The sequence below is a fragment of the Oxyura jamaicensis genome, chromosome 7 (assembly GCF_011077185.1).
Source record: "Oxyura jamaicensis isolate SHBP4307 breed ruddy duck chromosome 7, BPBGC_Ojam_1.0, whole genome shotgun sequence".
NCBI classification, from domain to species: Eukaryota; Metazoa; Chordata; class Aves; order Anseriformes; family Anatidae; genus Oxyura; species Oxyura jamaicensis.
In genome coordinates, this window is record NC_048899.1 from 12074005 (window position 1) to 12092303 (window position 18299).

The window sequence follows — 18299 nt, forward strand, 5'->3', positions numbered from 1 at the left end:
GCTGTCCTGACCACTGTTACTTTTTCCTTCCTGCAGAAGGACAGATTACCATTGCTTTATCATCTCCACACATCTCCAAAATTTTCCAACTGTTATGAGCAAAGTTAGACCTTTAAATCAGCAGATAAGCACTGAAGCTGTAGCTTTATATTTGGAAGTAGTAAGCATTCCCAAATTCCACTGTATTAAGTGCTAGGACACAAAAGCTGCAAATAAACCTGCACTTGTTTCACTGTTTTGTATGGCATCAGTTCTAAAGTCCAGATGAGGCACAGCAGTCATCCTTCAAAATTTCAGAGGGCAGTCTTCCATACGGTTCTTCTGGTCATAGGCACGATTTTAAAGACCAACAGTTCTATACCGGGCTGCAGTGTTGGGACACCTATACTAGAGCATCCCAGTGTCTTGGGATATAGCACTCCCTTGCAGTACCAGACCTCTGATCAAGCTCTTTCTGACAATGCCTGGCCACAGGTGGCACCAGCTTCCCCCTCATCACACAGCCTGGGGACAACAGTGCTTCACTGAACCTGCAAACCCTTCTCTTTCTGCTGCCCATGAAAACCCCACTGCTGGCTCCTTCTTTTAAAGTTCAAAAAAAGCCTATTGTCTAGAATTGGGTGTCTCATGTGAAATAGCTTAAGTTTTGCAATTTTCACCTCACAAAAGGTATATAAGGCCTTTAATTTCCTAACCTCAGTGTTGTTTCCCCCTCTAAAATAACAGAAGCTCCATATTAACCACAAAGCACTATGAAATAATGTGAATTATTTTTCTTACCCTATATAGGGATGCATTTTTTTTTATCTGCAGATCTCCATGTTTCTTGCCCCCCCCCCCCCTTTTTTTAAGGACAACTAATGGCATAGACAACAAAGCTAGCTGCACGCATGCAGACCTGCAATGCAGAAAGTTATTCTCTAATGGTGAAAAAGAGCCAGTGCTGCAATGGCAGCACACTGCAGAGGTAAAATGCTAGCTTCATGCTGCTGGCTGGAAAGAAGCCCTGAATTCAGCTTCAGCTAAGTGCAATGACATTTACCCTGCCTCCCCCACATGCGGTTTTGCCCACTCTAAGCATTCTCCGAGAGCACTCAGTGCCACAACTATTTGATGGATATAAGCTAACTCACGGCTTCCAACATACTCCAAGCATCCTCTTGCCTGTGGTCACAAAAGACAACAGTTTGGATGTCTGATGGAGGTAAGATGCCTCTCAGGAAGGCTGGGGTGCCCAGTCTGGCACAAACTTCAGGATATACTCTCAGCAAACACTTGTCTGGTTCAACTGTTGTCTTTAGGGGCCGCAGCTGTCACTACTTTTTATACAGTTTGCTTGATGAGTCTGTTGGGGAAGTGAGGTAGTACAGGCTTCCTAAAAAGAGAAAAAAGTATCTTCGTAAGGCAAATATTTTTACAACAGCTTAAAGTTATGTTTAATGAGCATACTTAAAAACAAGTCAGGGAAGCCAGCTACCCCTTCAAACACTTCCTGAAGTGTTCAAAATAGGTTCAGCAAGTGAAATATTTTAAATAATTCAGAAAATGAGAAACCAAAATAAATTGCAAAAACATTAAGCACAAGCACTCATCCAAACTCTATCGCCTTCTGCCAGCTGTCCACACCTCTGATAAATCTGATCATCACCTAGATTTGCAGTTCCCAGAAATGTTTTCCAAAATTATTTTTCTACTCCAAGCATGGACAGAACCATTGCTTGGTAGAGACATCCCATGAATTACAGGGCATACAAACTCAACGCAGCTCATAAGCTCCTGCTCACATCAGTGAACCCACGGAGGCTCCTGGACAAATTTTCTATTGCCTTGGGCTTATATATTTATTTTAAATTTGCCTGTGGTTATTTACATGGTGCCATAAAAATGCCCTAATATTCACAAACAGATGACAGTGCCTCTGTCCTATAAAGCTGGCTAACTGTGGAAGCTTTTGATTGCTGTAAACAGCCTGAAAAGGAGCACGGGAGCATTTCTTCAGCCCTGACTCTGTGCTTGGCTGCCTCATATAATTACTGGCACACATTCAAACAAGATAACTGCGTCACCAGACAGATTACAATACACGTCGCCTGCAGGAACAGACTTATTGCAGCTTTAAAAACCTGACTCCTATGTAGGTCACTGTCCTCACAAGCTATGGTGCTGGGACAGTGCTGCGCACAGCACCGAGGGGCAGGAGGGGGGCATAAGCGCAGTGTGGACAGGTTCAGCCTCAGCCCCTGCCCCTTTCCAGACCTTCTCAAGGTCCTACAGCACAAACCCCATCTCCTCTCTCTCCCCCTGTGCACCTCAGATGTTCAAAGTGAGGAAATAAGTGAATACATCTAATTTGATTTACAGTAAGACCCTTGTAAGACGGTTTATACAGTCAGAACTATACACACCTACTAATCCTATTTCATTTTTCTGGCAGATATTTGGAGGTTTCTTGCCCCACTCATTTTGCAGCTAAACATTATTCATACCTGCCACCACCAGCAGGAGATGAAGCTCAAAAAATCTAAACAAGCCACACTGAGTTATTCTGTCATACACACAAAAACATTGATGGGGTCTAATTAAATCTATTTTTTTGCAATATATAAGACACTTAAATCTAACATTGCATTGAATTTAGCATTTGGTATAAAGTGGAAAGGACAATAAATTATAGGGAAAATTTCCACAGAGTTCCTCATTTCAAATACTGTTTTAATCCAGATAGATCTGAAATATGACAGCATTTCTTCTAGACTAGAACTTCCCCCCACCCTCCCCTCCAAATTCAAACGAATGTAAAATGGCTACTAATCTAGGATCAAATCTCTTGGTCTCATACGTGCAGAGATCCTTCTATCTGCATTGGAAGCTTTTCCCTGTTTGACTCACACTCTATAAGCGATGCCCAATAGTAAGTCCTGTCCCAGCAAACACTTCAGGTTACCACTCAGTTATGTAACACGTGAAATCAATAAGGATTTGCAGCAGGAAAAGCAGGGAGAAGGGAAGGAGAAGAGTTGGACAAGGAAGAATATTGGTTCTATTAAGATGAGATATGAAGGATTAAAATGAAACATGAAGGAAGCGAGGAAGAGTAGAGGTGGCAAAGAAAAAATCATTGCCACAAGGAGCATCAGTCACAGCATAAGCACCTGTAAGCCTCACGCAGCACTTAATCCTGAGGGTTCAGCAAAGCACAGCAAGCTTGAAAACAAGGAAAAAAGTCACCCTGCAAGCAGCCCAGATGAGAACTGTGAAGCTAACCTAATATGATCAAACCAGTATGCTGGTACGCTTCTATATTATGGGCAATTTGAAAGCCACAGAGTCGCCTCATTGCTAGGGCTTCAGAGTTTCCACCAAGTCTGGATGGTGGAGGTATGCACCATATCTGTGTGATGACATGCAGTTCAGTTACAATCTACCCAACCATTGTTTCTTTGTCAGGTCCCGTGTTTCCATCTATTGGTTTTGAAAGCTGGCAGGGCGCTGTCCTTTGTGGCAAGACCTGACAGAAAAATGCTAGGCAGCTTTTATTAGTTCATCTGAAATAACATGAATGAGCAGCATCGTGAGACAGACAAGTGTCCTCAGAACCACAGCTCCTACTTACCAATTAACTTTCTGTCCTTCAAAGATGACTGTTGTTCAGTCTTTGACGCAGTCAAATTATATCATCACCTTAGTAAAAGTCAAGTTGACAGGGTTCACAGAGGACATTTTGCCTGCATAATGTTTTCAAAGAGACAAGAGGGGCTGTTACTGCCTGGCTGCTATCTCCTGTTGGAAGATGAGCCACTAGAGGCTAGTGCCCAGGCACAGGAGCCCACAGCCATTGTGCAAGAGCACTGGCAGGCAGTTCTGTAGTGCCTTAAATCTCAGTATATCAAAGCACTTTGGCAGACCGGGGTGAAGTTTTACAGAAGCAATATCACGTCGTAATTTTCTTATGGAGACAGGAAAACTGAGCCAAAGAAAGATGAAATGATTTATCTGAGGGAAGGAAGAAGGTCACAAAGAAAGACTGTTAAAATTAGGGAAAAGCTCCTGGTTCCCACCACACCTGAATCACTGTACCCAGCCTGCCAAAGACACTTATAAAAGTTTCATAACTGCTGTTGCGTGAGAGTAAGATATTGGTATTTGTTCTGCAGAATAAGAGCAGGAAAAAAAAAAAAAAGATACTATTACTGATAAAACAGACCTGCAGATCAGAACTTTAGAGCTGCATAGAAAGATTAACAAACACCATTTTAAAGTTGGTTTTTCCGTTAACACAATTGCAGATTTCTGTTTTACCTTGCCAGATTGCATCACACATCTGTGGTGTTACTGTTATGAGTACTACCTGTTATAGCTTATCATGATAACTAAGTTGTACTGAAAACAAGACTAAATTCCACATGCACCCTTTGAGAAAGTAATCTTTAAGCCACACAATTCTACTTCCAATTCAGTTACCAACTCCCAACTCTTGTCAAAAATGAGAACAAGATATATTTGTATACTTCTTGCTGCAATCTTAAAGTATTAGAGTACACAGGCAAAGCAAAAAAAATTACTGAATAAAGATGTCTTCTTTCACTTTTCTTACAAATTAAATTTTAATTTTTAAGCCAGAGCGCAGGCATGTGTTACTGTGAGTTGTGAGTGAAACAATCCTGCCGTTGCATACTGTGTGCAGTTTAACCAAAAAGGAATTTAGCTCATCTGCATATAACAGTCCTCATCGAGATCAGTGATATTACTTTGTTTCTATTCAGGTTCTTCTTTCATATACTTTTTCATATTGGATTTGTTTAAATGTAGAGAGACTGTCTCTGGGGGAGCTTACTGCAGAGGCCTGCAGCAAGTGCTATGAGCCCATTCTCCTGGCTGAAACCCCAATGGGAATACAAAAGTCTGAGTCTAATGCACAAACCAACCAGATTTCTTCGATTAAATTTTAGCAGGTAGGAATAAGTTTAGCTTCTCTGTTCTCCCAAAATAAAATCTGAAGCAAGTTTTCCTATGTAAGCGAGACACAGTCTGGGTGATAGCTTAAAAGACAGACAGAGACTCGTGACAGCAACTACATCTCTGTCTATATTCCTTTACGCTACTCCATGTCAAAGCATTTTTAGTATTTCATAGGCTACAGAAACATTATGCCCAAATGGATAAAGCCTTTGATGGAACAGAAATAGTCCACAAAGGACAACATATAGCGTAACGGGCTATTTCTTATATCACACAATTTTATGTCTCTTTTCCTACTTTGATGCTCCTGTGCCTATTTACCTTATTGACCATTTCTTTCATAATACACAGAAGCATCACTACTACCACATAATTACAGCATATTTTTGACACAAATTCTTATGTTATTTTGTTGAGTTTCTCCTGCCAGCTCTTCATAGATTTATCCAGAGAAAGATGTTTCTGTTCTCCTTTCATTTCTGTAAGGAATACAATACATTTCCAGTATATAGCTTTTTTTTTTTTTTTCTAATGTAATGTTTCTGCATTTTTTCATAAAGTATTTTTTATATTAGCAGAATTGACTATATTGTGATTTCAATCCAACTACACCAATTAGATAATCTGAATTAGTTTCTGTTACATCTTTTTCAGACCCAGTTAAGAATTTCTGTAACGCTTATGACATGTATTCTAATTTCTACCTTTCGTATTATTTGTGTTCACTTGCCACATGAAGCAGGGGAAATAAACCCTACAAACCTTTACTTTTAAAAGCAAAAACCTCCACGTTGAGCTTGTATATGAAAATAGAAGCATATATCAATAATAGCATTTTCAGAACAGTTTCTATCAGAAGTGCCAGAGAACTTGCTGGAGGGAAACATATCTATAAAATCTAAGTCTAAGGTTAGTAACTACACAATTAGGGACAGACGAAAACTGATGCAGTGCCAATAAAAGGAGCAATTTCTTAAACAGCAAGATTAAAAAAAAGCACACAAAAACACAGTTTCAAATGAAAGGAACTTCTGTAAGACCATCACAAAGTATAGAAAAATTCTTTAACTGTTTTCTTAATGCAGCTACTTGAAGAAAGTGTTGAGCAATTATATTCTATCCTCTCTCATTTTCCTCACTAAGAGCACAGTTTATTTAAAGGAACAACAGAAGAAAAGGATATGAACCAAATACCGCCCTCATCTACATCAATGTGAGCTTTCAGTAATACCTCTGACATTTTAATTTGGATTTACATGGTTGTAATTTACAGAACTTTGTCTTCTTTAAAGGTGTGGAAAGGTAGTTGATGCCTCAAGGACATTTTCATCAGCTCTGGTTGTATCAATTTCACAGAAGACAGATTGACATTAAAATGTATTTTACCCTTTCCAGACAGGTGCCAGTCAGAAGAAGCTGAGCATAAATATTTACAAAATTTCTGTGAAGCCACTTAATCTGCAAGACAGCCTGATTGGTTTGACATTTCCAGCTTTCTCCATACCTCTGCTCTACGACTACCAGAGTGCCTAAATCTCACATCTTACTGGTTTGCTTGTGCACAAGAACATCTGAATAAAAACAGGAAAAGAAGCAAGCATTTCTGTACAGAATTTGGAATCCTAACCATGATTTCAGTAACAGCAAGTAAGAAAAATATATGCCTTGTATTGGTAAGATTTAAAGATGCAGTTGTAAAAGAAAGAATTGTAAAAGAAAGTGTAAAAGATATGCTTTGATTTTCTATCTTCACTGCACAAATAGGAAAAGAACGTATACGGGAAAAAAAAGATTATACAGCACGTAGTAAAATGTGCAATTTATATAAAAAAACAATGATTCAATCTGCAATATTGAAAACATACCAGCTAGAGAAAGCAAATTTGTTTGTATATAAAAAATACGCTTCTGTCTTTAATCTTTGCATAAAAAAAATACTTTTTGAATTCTGCTGTTTTGCCCAGAATCTTCATAAGACATCAGTAAGTAAGAATCAGAGTTTGGATAGATGAGAACCACGACCCTCTGGACTCAGGTATCCCCTTTCAGCTGATGTTAGGCCTTAGAAGAATAAAGTCTTCCAGAGGAAGTAAGAGGTAAGCCAGCTGTATTCCTGAACTAAAATCTCCTTTTTTCTACCCGAGGACATCAGGAATTCTCTTTAGAACAGCACTTATCAGCGCTGTTATTGGTACTTGCTGATTACTTTCTTATAGCCTCAATTAACTCTGCAGTCAGGGAGGTCAATATCATTAACTGCTTTCAGTTTCAGCTCATGAAATGATAAAAATAAAGTAATTCTTTGGGTATTTCCCTAATTCTTTAGAACTTTCAAATGCATGTTGTAAAATACTGATTTACAGAACACAGCTTTGACATCTGTCAGATTCTTTGTCTTGAAAAATGCTCCAAATACATCAGCGCTCATTCAAGTCTATCTCAGATTCTTTTCTGGATCCTCCATTGGATCATTATCACAATGGAAGAGCTTGTCTCTAAGTGAGCTGTTCCAAGGTTTCTGATCACTGCTGCAACATGACCAGCAGAAACATGCCCGAAAATCAGCTGAGGTCAGGATTTGTGAAAGATTTCTCAGGAAATAAGAACAATTTTATAATAAACATCCTGAAAAATAAGTTATGCATCTCATTGATCAGACTGAGGTGCTTTTTTATAGTTAAAATACTTTCCTTTGGTTATAAGTACTTACACATTGCAAATTCAAAGACACTGTAGCAAGAATACAGATGCTACAACATGAATGGTCTAATAAATTGTATGAGTAAGATTTGTAAGGAGAGTTAACATCTATAACACCAAATGATACAAGTTTGTACTGTAAACTTCTTGTTACAAATTCAAAAGGTGTTACCTGGCACTGATAGCCTTGAGAAGTTTCAAAGGTCTTTGTTACTGAAAAAGTATGATATAGCTTAAAAATAAATAAAATCTAACCTAGAATACACATTTTGGGGGAGGGGGAATGTTACTCCTTTCAGCTGAAATTGTGGTAATTAACTCAGATGGTAAATTAGCATCTTTCAAAACTGCCTTTTGAGCACCACTGATTGACACAGCACCAGGACTGCACTGCATGTTACTGCACCTTTGAGTTTTAGGACTGGGTGAGCTATAGCAGACTTACTTGAAAAAAAGCATTTTTTGTCTGTACTGCAGACTTTAAGGTGCTGATGAAAGCATGTGGGCTGGTTTGGATGTGAGCCAAGTTTTTTCCACACATCATTGTGTCTCCTGCACTAATGACTCACACCTGCAAATGCTATCCGATTTCTAGGCAAAGATATTTATAAAATGGGACTATGGGGCCAAATCCTGGTGGTATAATTATACAGATCATGATTTACCTAAAGCACCTGTCTGTAAAATGTAGAGGAATCTGGTGACACTGAATTCACTCTTTTCAGGTGCCAGGAAAACCGGCTGCATTTTCTTTTCTGATAAAATCCACAGTGTAATATTGCAGACTACTACCAATCTGATGTGGTAAAGCACTACCTGGCTGCATGAGAAACATGATCACAGATCCGTGAGGTCCACTGGACACAGAAAATATCACGCTATCTTCTCTCACAGCAGGTACAGGAATTGTTTGTCATATAAGCTGTTTATACGCAGAGACTTATCTGTTGCAGGCCACTGCAGACAAAGATTTCAGACAGATTTTCAAAGAGATTTTATTCAAGTAAAAATACTGTTGCCCCAAGTTTGTGATTACAGTCTTGCCTAAAGCACCTCACTTGCTGGTCCAGTGAAGTATTCAAACATTGTCACTACAATCTCTTTCAGAAATTCTTCCCCAGTGCTCAGAGGCTGCTCCTAGTTAAGACTGCAGAAGCATCAGCCTCCAGGAGCAATTACATATCTTTTTCTCCTTCCTCTGCAACTGGCCACAAAGTGTTTTTACTACATCTTCAGATGATGTAGTAAAATGCAGATGCCATTTGTCTTCCTTTCTTTCTTTAGTGTAATTTGGTGAAGGGCACAGAAGAAACAGTTCAAACCAATTGACTAAACGACCTCTCTGTGAGAGCACCATTGTGAACCATACAAGTGAGTTACATCCTCAGAGAAATAAAGCAATGATTTGTTACAGCGTAAGCTCTGAAAGATGTTATTCTTACACCTAGTAAGTACACAGCATCCTGCACCTTAATGCTGAAAAATCATATGGTGTTTTGAATCTCAGATTAAGGTGATTGTGCATCTAAAAAAAGCTCTAGATAAACAGAGGGAAGGTGGGAAGCCTTTATATAGAAAATTGGGTGTATAAGCAAGCCTGTAACAGTTATTTATACAGACATGCATTTTGCTTCCAGCAACGCAAGGTTCTTCCAAATATATTTAGGTATACCTCATTGCATGCCTCAAGAAAAACAGTAAGGCATTAATATTAACATGGCTGTTGAACTGCAGACCAGAGGGCATTTGATTCAGGCAGGTGACTTGTGTTCAGCAGTCATTATGCCAGTGTCATTTTTGGTGTGAAATTACTGATGTTAAGGGCTTACTTGTGCCTACATTACTATTCAATCTAAAGCCAAATTACATTAAACATTTACACAGCACCCAGCAAAACAAGACTTCACTTCCAGCTACAACCTTTAAGTAGTCAAGCTAAGGCTGAATGTGCCCTGGTACTCCACAAATACCAAGGAGGAAACAGCATACAAACCAGTATTACCTGGTCTTTGAGATACAGAAACAACAGAAACAGAGCCTGTCCTGCCATTGTACGGGCTATTTAAATGAAATATCCAAGAGGAGAGAAAATGCAGAAAAAGAGTAGCATTCCTTAATTTGATTAGAAGTTGAGTAGTTCATTCCCTCTCTCCCTGCCATGGTTTTGGGCTGTAAAGGCTGCTGTTAAACTGTTAAACAAGGATTGCAAACCATGGAGAGCCTGAATGATCTGGGATGTGCCCTGCATCGTACACCTTTGTTTCGTATGGCTGCATAGATCTGCAGACATACAAAGAAAAATCTAAATACAGCTCACTGCACATGTGCAGAAGATTGCTCTCCTGTTTTTATTCCTTTTCCATATAATTTTAATGATTTTCCCAGTGTCTAGGAATTTTTTCTCAACTTTATCTGCCTAGGAAAATATCAGTTTCAGCTGAGATTTCAACACACATTCAATCTTGTTCCAGCCCTTACACCCATTTTCTATGTTTTCTGTACTCTGATATCAGTTTCTTTCTCTTTTCCTCAAAACTCTCATTTCCAACTCCCTTTCTGCTTATGGAACAACCAGTTTTCATTTAGCTACTGCTTCTCAGGAAAAAAAAAAAAAGTTTATATTGTTTTTTTGTTTTAATTCTTCTGGTTTCATGATTATTTTTATTTTTTATTTTTACAAGGTAAGATTTGCTACTGCAGAAAAGACAGACCTCTCTTTATCTATGGAACTGGAAAAGCCCAAGAAAGGGCAGTGAATTCTTCACACTATCCTCATCTGTCCTGAAATACTATATAGACAGGTAAATAGGATTTATTCTTGTTACTTTTTTCCACTGGAAGCAAGTTTATCTATTTATTTTTACTGATACCTACGTGATTGTGGACTTCACATTTGAGAAACTAAACTCAAAGCATAAATTGATTTCACTGAAAAAGACCAATAGATGGTGCCAGTACAACCAAATCCGAAGCACTAAACGAGCTCTATATCTTTATATAAATTGCCTGAGGCATTTGAATAAGAAACTTACTTCCATGTCTTCCCCCCCCGCCTTTTTGCGTGTGTGTGCATGCAGAGAGATTCTTGCATCTGAAAACAGCTCGTTTTTAATTAGCAACTACAAGCCAGGCTTCAGCTACTGTGAAATAAAAATAATAATAATAAAAAAACTACTTTATCAATCTCATTTCTAAGAACTGCTGGCCTACCATGGAAACCATTATCCATTTTACTACTGGCATCACCACTCCTTCCTTCCCATCTACCCATCTTTACCCCCGCACAGACATGCTGAAAGTTGAAGACTGCACCCACACCGATAGGAGATAGCAGGCTCCAGGGCACAGGGTTGGTTCCAGCTTTCCCTGCTGCCTTCCACATGGCTGGCACGCAATAGATGAAGCACTTAAATTTGGCCCTTTCACTAGTCTGTATTCATTTTTATTTTTACCAAGTCCGTTCTATATTAAAGAGAGTTGGGGGAATATGTAAAAGTACTTTTCTATAATCACACAAGTAAATCTTTTAAACCCTCCTATTCTCACCTTGCTAGCAAAAAATGCTATAAATGAGCACATTAGCTAAGAGCTCATTTTGCAAGAAATATGATACATTTTGTTTTGAAATAATTCAAAATAGGACCTCACTCCAAGCTGTATGCTAATGCTAGCAAACACAGCTGCCTCCTCATAAGCCAGACGACTGCACTTAAAGAATAGAACAAAAGAAAACTAGATTTCAGAGATTAATATGCACATAAAACATTACATATTGATACACAATGCTGCCTCCTCAGTGCACGTATGTATTGATCTACAAAATAATCAAAATCGTGTTTCCCCAATAAACAAGTTCAAATACATCAAGTTCTACACTGACCTCCAGTTAAAATTTTATGCAAAGTCCAAATAAAAGGTATTTTGACATCATAAATAGCATCTCAGGATGAATTCTGAGTCCTAAGATGCTATTTCAGCTCATGGGTGATAAAAACGATAGCACTGAAATTTATAGAGTTACTGTGATTAAATAGTCTCACTCCCAGCTCACTTTGCAAAACCCGTGGTTGTGTCAGAGACAACTAGCACACAGCAGGTGCCATAATTAAACAAAATAATTACAAAGTGAATAAATAACACTTATTTTCATATTGTAACTGTGTTGCTTACAGCTACCTCACAGCAAAAATTTATTAGTGATGATTTCACTAGTATTACACCAAAATAAAGAAAAACAGGAGTAAACAGTAATTTTAACTTCTACAGTGTTCAATTTCAGTAGATCTGTGCATTTCACAGAGTTCACAGATGAGAAGAATGGATGTAACATTTGCTATTCTATGTCATTCAACACAGTTTCACTTCCCACCCCACAGTATTGCGAAATCTTCCTTGACCATTATTCTTGAGGTCTGCCTGATGTTACAGGTTTCCTGTGGCTTATACTAGATTTTATTTTTTTAATAAAATACCTGAATAGGAGAGAGATTCTGTATCCTCACCTCATGGAAATACTGTGTTTCAGAAAACCGGGCAGGTTGAACCTAGAACAAGGAGATTTTGTAGCCTCTCAAGTAGGAGAGAGCAAGAGCAATACAGCGCATCATTTAATGGCCACCTCCACATTTATCACAGGACCATCAACAGCATTGGAAAGAATATCTGGCTGCTGCATTTAAATGTGATATTTCAAGGATGGGTAAGTTTGTCATCTGTATTTTATAATGATTATATGAATGAAGTAAAAAACGTCATTCTTTAAAAGTAAAACTTTACACTGCATACAAAGATAAATGAGGAAAGTGTTGCATCTTCTAAATCCTTCAGCATTCACACTTGAACAGCAGAAAGCATTATGTAGACTGCAGTAAAAAAAAAAGTCATCTTGGTGTATGGTATCACAAGAAAACACATTAAAAGACATTAACTTGGGTGTTACGTGGCCCAAATAATTTGGCAGCTCCATACACGAGAAATTCAGGGTTATTCCTCTCATAGCAATATGGACACATACACGAGGTAGTAACTAATTTTTCCAAGTGCTGCTGTACTCATTTGTTTTCCTAAAAGCACTGCTTTTCTGCCTTTAAAGGTGCTACCTTCTGGTTCAACAAACATTTTTATTTCGGTATCTGGCTGTTCAAATACACACAAGAAGATGAAATGCAAGTATCACAAGCTGACCTAGACCATTGTTGTGCTAAACTAACTTTTTTTTTTTTTTTTGAGAAAGCTAAGAGCAAGTTTATACCTCATAAAGCTCCTGTCCCAGATCCTCAGTGAATTAAAATCAGTTTGGTGCGTTTCTTTGAAATGATTTCTACAATCCACTTTTACTCATGTGAACTGTACTTCTGAGCCCAAGTTACCAGTTCACATTGTGAACATCATACAGTTATTTCCTCTTATTAATAGGAGAGAGAATTAGTTCCAGTGGTCAGGATACAAAGAAGTAAACGGAGTTGTGGTTTCTTTCTCGGCTCTACCGCTGACCTGGAAGGTTACTGGGAGCCACTGCACCTAAATGTAAGTCACTGCAAGATTTTTGAAGTACTGTTAAAGCACCACAAGAGGACAGGGAACAAAACATTTTCATTTCCCAAACAATCTTCACTGAAGAATAGATTTTGCCTCTGTTCCCGTATCTCTGACAAACTTGAAAACTTCCTCACTGATAAAGCCATCAGTAAGAATGATGCATTTTTTCTCCATTACCCCGATAAGCTATTTCTTTCTCCTCCAGTTGTTCCATACAGAGGAACTGCCAAGTCACTGGACAATTATTGTCTGTTTTCACTGTTAGTTACCACTGTGGATTATAGCCTCCAGCCTCAGAAGTGCTAGACCTATCCACTTGCAGGTGAGAAGGAGCAGTAACATTTCCCTTCTCTGGGACTCTGAGTAGCCATGGCATGTCTCTAAGGTCTCCTCAGATGGTAACAGCTGCTAAATGAAGTGCCAGAAACTCAAAGAAAATTGAAACCATGAGTTTCTGTGCCAGAACTCTGCCCAGTATGTGGACATGTGTACCGAAAGCGGAATTTCACAGTCATCCTGCACTGATGTGTTTGAGATGACAAGTCTTACACTTCCTTCCTTAACTAAACATCCTCTTAGCATATTACCAGCAGCTACACTAGAGCTAGGAGACTAACTGCATTAAACATAAATACCCATGAAGCTTCATTTTGAATATAAAATCAATTTCCTACTGATGTGTTCAGCCTGCACTGACATTCTTGGAAAAAAAAAAAAAAAAAAAAAAGGCTATGCTTAAATTTGTAAGTAATTCTTAGTTATAGGAAAAAAAATATCTTTCCCTTCCCACACACTGTATGAAGATTGAAAATGGGAACAGCATTACACTAATAATACAAGTAGCAAGCTGATACTTTGTGCTTATTTGGTGTGTTCCCTAAGTGCAGAAGAAATGTGAAGGGGCAGCAGCCAGTCATCTCATGGTTTTGGCTTTCTGAAACTAAACGACACGAACAGCTACTACAGCTAAAACATGAATAGATAGTACAGACACTTCTGCAGATTCTAGGAACATGTGTTTGGGGAGTTTTCTTCAAACACAGGACCTTGGAGAGGACTTGTTTAATTGAGAAGGTATTCTTCATCAGGAAAAAATTAAATACTGAGATAGCAGGTACAAATTTCTTTTGATAGAAGCACTGAATTTTGATTTTTTGAACATTATGTTTTTCACCCATTTAGCAGAACTGTGACTGCAAGTGGTTCCTGTTAAAAATAGAACTAGTTGCTTCAAAGCAGCATTATTTTATATAAACAATGTATTAAGTCTCGTAACTTTAAATGAAGCCATAAATAAGTACTTTTTTTGCTCCAAATACAGACCCTGAGTTAGCCTTCAGACAAAAAAAAACACAACAACTTTTGTCTTGTCTTACCCAGGGCCATGCTTCTTCTCACTAACATGTGCCCACAAACCTTATTTCTGTAAGTCACACAGAGCTTCTCAAAGTATGTTCCACATGAACACTCACATTTTGCACTGCGACAAGCGCACATCAGCTTGAGTACATCTGCTGATTGTCTCTTCCATTCCATAAAGGAGCTTAATTGCTTCAAATGGCTATCAAAAATGAAACGTCTTGTGATCAAAGCTACTAACTTTAAGAAGGCTCAGCCCAACACTTGACTATACCAGTATGCACATTTATAATGCACTTACTATTCCATTAGCCCATGAAAGGCACTCTCCTTGTTTTAGATATAAGAACAGTGTTGTGATTGTTTTATGGTGTGAGTCATCGTGCATAAAATGTCCCTTGATTTCAGCTATGCTGCAGAACAACACATTCATTTACTTCCAGCTGTGTGGAAGTCTATAATCTGAGTGTCTGAGAGCTCTTTGGATGTGGGCTGCTGCCCATTCTGACAGCTGCTAATACAACTGGCTAATAGTATTGAACCCAATTATTGTTGTTATATTGTACAATACAAAATACAATTGGGGTCCTAATTCAACAGCATTAAAGACACAGACTTAAAATCTCATGTGGAAAATAAGTTGTGTTTCTCAGTAATGGACTGCTCCCTACAAATTAAAGTGAAGGATTTTTAGTTAAAGAGGAAAAATCCTGACCTTTTCTCCTCCGGTCCCAACTCATGGAACCACATCTCCTCTTCCCTGTAAGTCATAGAAGGTGGAAGGCAGACATGCATGGGTGAGAACTGCAGGTAGGACAGAGTGCAAGGTGGCATTTGGAGCTGTTCCAGACTGCAGAGGCAGCCCAGAGAAGTGGCGATAAGCTGGAATTTCTGAGTTTGACTGTTCTAATGTCTACTAAAGACTGTGATGACCTCCAGATTACCAAATAATCTTGAAAGTTTAAAATGGCCTCTAGGTATAAAGATTCTGCCTGGCACAATCGATTCTCAGCTAAGGACTGAAGATTTGAACCAAATGCTATAGTTGGTATGCTCTGAAGTTGGTGAAAATTACAAGTAAATAGGCCATTTGTTAATGAGGTTTACAAGCACTCAAAACCACTTGTACTACCCCCCAACCCCCCGCTATAAATCTAGTTATTTTATAACACTAGGTTGCACGATACCCTGAATACAATTTTAGTTATTATTACGGCTTTATTAACAACCTTATAGAGGAAGACCTATTCATTCCCCCTCACTAATTTAAAAACATTAAAATCTTTCACTCAAAACACATACTATAAGAAAGGATAACAAATGATAGTGAAATATTAAAGTCTAATTCACAGTGTAAATAGATTTAATCCTGAGTTCTCATTAGGGTTTGTATTTCTATGACTCAGTACTGCACAGGCATATATTATTACACTTTACTAATACTGATAACAAGGTTAAATTCATCAAGAATGCCATTTTTTCCTTTTACAAAAGACCAGTTATTTTTGTCTGGAGTCTCAGAAAAGCTCCTGCCAAAAGAATCCCCATGCCTCCACAAAAGAAAGGAAGAACTTTTTCCCACATCCACACTCCAGAATACATAAATGCCAATCACAAATAACTATATGGTATGGCAACAAGTTTGCAATAATGTATTACGGTATGCTGATCCAACAATATGAACTGAAAACAAGTTTACCAAACATGCTCCAGAAAAAAAAAGTATTCCAAACAACCAGTTTTAAAGAGACCATCTTGAAAACATTACCTGTCTAATACAGGAAATCCATCAAAATACTTTTTTTTTTGCCCCATTAAAACATAAGGAAAACATATAGCATGCTTTGGATAGATCTGAGAAAGAATCTCAAACACTGTATCAGACCCTTCTATTGTATTTTACCCACTAATATACAACTGCATTAATGCAAATTCAGCCACCTATTTCTCATTCTGTCCCTGGTGAGACTAGATCCACCATGTGGCCTGATTGTACTATCCTGCGATTATCTGAGCCAGTCCAATACAAAACCCTGGTCTCGTTCTTGGAGATGAAGAGTTTGCCACCTCTACAATTTCTCAGTTATGACTGCTATTACATGACTTTTCTCTTTTTCCCTTCACATTTACATGGCCTGATTTCAGCTGAAAAATTTATACAGCACAAAAATTAAATTCCCATAAAGTGTCCAAAAGGTCTTCTGAAGCCTACTAAAAGGTCAGCAGACACGTATTTATGACATCCCATCTATCATTTTTGTAATACTTCCTACCCTCTCTTTGCAGAAGCAGCTGCCTTCTGCTCACTGCTTGTACAACACCTACAGTGCTCATCAATGGGGCTTCTAGATGAAAGTATACAGACGTGAAATAAAGGATATACTCTTCAAAGAAAAGATAAACTAATATGCCTAAATATGTTGAGCCTTTTATCCCCATAACACTTGTATTTATTTTTTTTTCTCATTAGGATTGCTGCTTCTGTTAGCTTCTTAAGTGAAGATAAATATTTACTTAAGTCAGTCAATGTATTGCATATGATTTCCTAAAGAGAAGTCATAACATTCAATTTCATTTCCAGAATTTCATTTAGGACTGTTCAAGAGCAGCACACATTAATGATAACTCGAAGCACACCATATCTTTATTTATGGGTTTGGCTTGGAACTTGCACACAGTGAGCACCCAAGGAGGAGGTGTGATGCCCTGAAATGAAGCCTCACCACCCCATGCCAGACCCAGTTCAAGTGCCACCATGGTTAAACTCGTGCCAAGGTTCAAAGCCTAGATTCCATAGTTGTGGTTGACCAGCGAGTTTTGCCTAGAGCATATCTGGAGAAATATGGAGCACTTCCTGGCATTCAGGTGTAGGCTAAGAATCCTGTATGGACACAGTGATTATGTCTGAGCACAGCATTACCTTCAGGATCTCCTTGCAGCAATCTTTGGCAGGAGGAAATGTGGTGGGGCTAAAAGCAATAGGTCAAAGTGAAGAAACAACACAAGATAAGCTGGGGGCTCTACGAGATAAATGGCAGTCTTCCCATTTCTGCCCAAAAAACAAGTACATTATTGGTAGTATTTCCTAAACAGTTTTACCTGTTTAACCAACAACAAAAAAACATATTCAAGGGTCTTAAAAATACGTTAGGTTCCATATCAGAACTATAGCCTTTTATTTTGTTCCTTTAAACATGATATAATGTACAAGATCACATGGACAACCTAGTTAAGCATATCTTTGACTTATAAATTGGCTCTTTTTTACTACTATTTTACCTCCCTCCCTCTCATATGCACGTAAGGTTGTTTTTTTTTTTTAAAAAAAAAAAAGTCTAACTTAACCAAGGACAGGAGGTGTTCTCATCTCTACAAAGAAAAGAAACCTGGGCCCTGGAGAAGGCATTAGCGTTCTGGTAACCAAAGCTGTCAGCCACATACAAAATGACAGAATGAAAAGGTGACTTCCTGCAGAATTTCATAAACTTGCATGAGTTGTTTTTGCCACTTGTCTGAACATTAACTGTTACAGACAACTTGTGCTGAGTGATGAAAGGTCAGACAGCAGAATGTGTTACAAATAAGTTTGTTAATACTCAAGTTCAAAGAATCAACTACCCTGAAGGATTTTCTCACTCAGCATCATGACAAATATCTTCTGAAAGCATTAGTCCTGACCACAACATGACAAGGAAAAAAGTGACTAAGTTACATTTGATCCTAACCATATTTCTAAATATTTC

At 38.3% G+C, this 18299-nt stretch overlaps 1 protein-coding gene across 2 annotated transcripts in view; it reads right to left on the reverse strand.

The window, feature by feature from the left end:
- PDE11A (phosphodiesterase 11A) overlaps positions 1 to 18299 on the reverse strand; it is a 145268-nt gene that overhangs the window by 82923 nt on the left and 44046 nt on the right. The window contains exon 1 of one of the 2 annotated variants that reach the window (XM_035331422.1): positions 781 to 1285. The exons of the other annotated variant lie outside the window; for it this stretch is intronic. Coding sequence (XP_035187313.1) covers positions 781 to 867 — 87 coding nt within the window. The 5' untranslated portion in view covers positions 868 to 1285. Of the gene's footprint in view, positions 1 to 780; positions 1286 to 18299 lie in introns of those variants that run through there. 2 annotated transcript variants of the gene reach the window in all.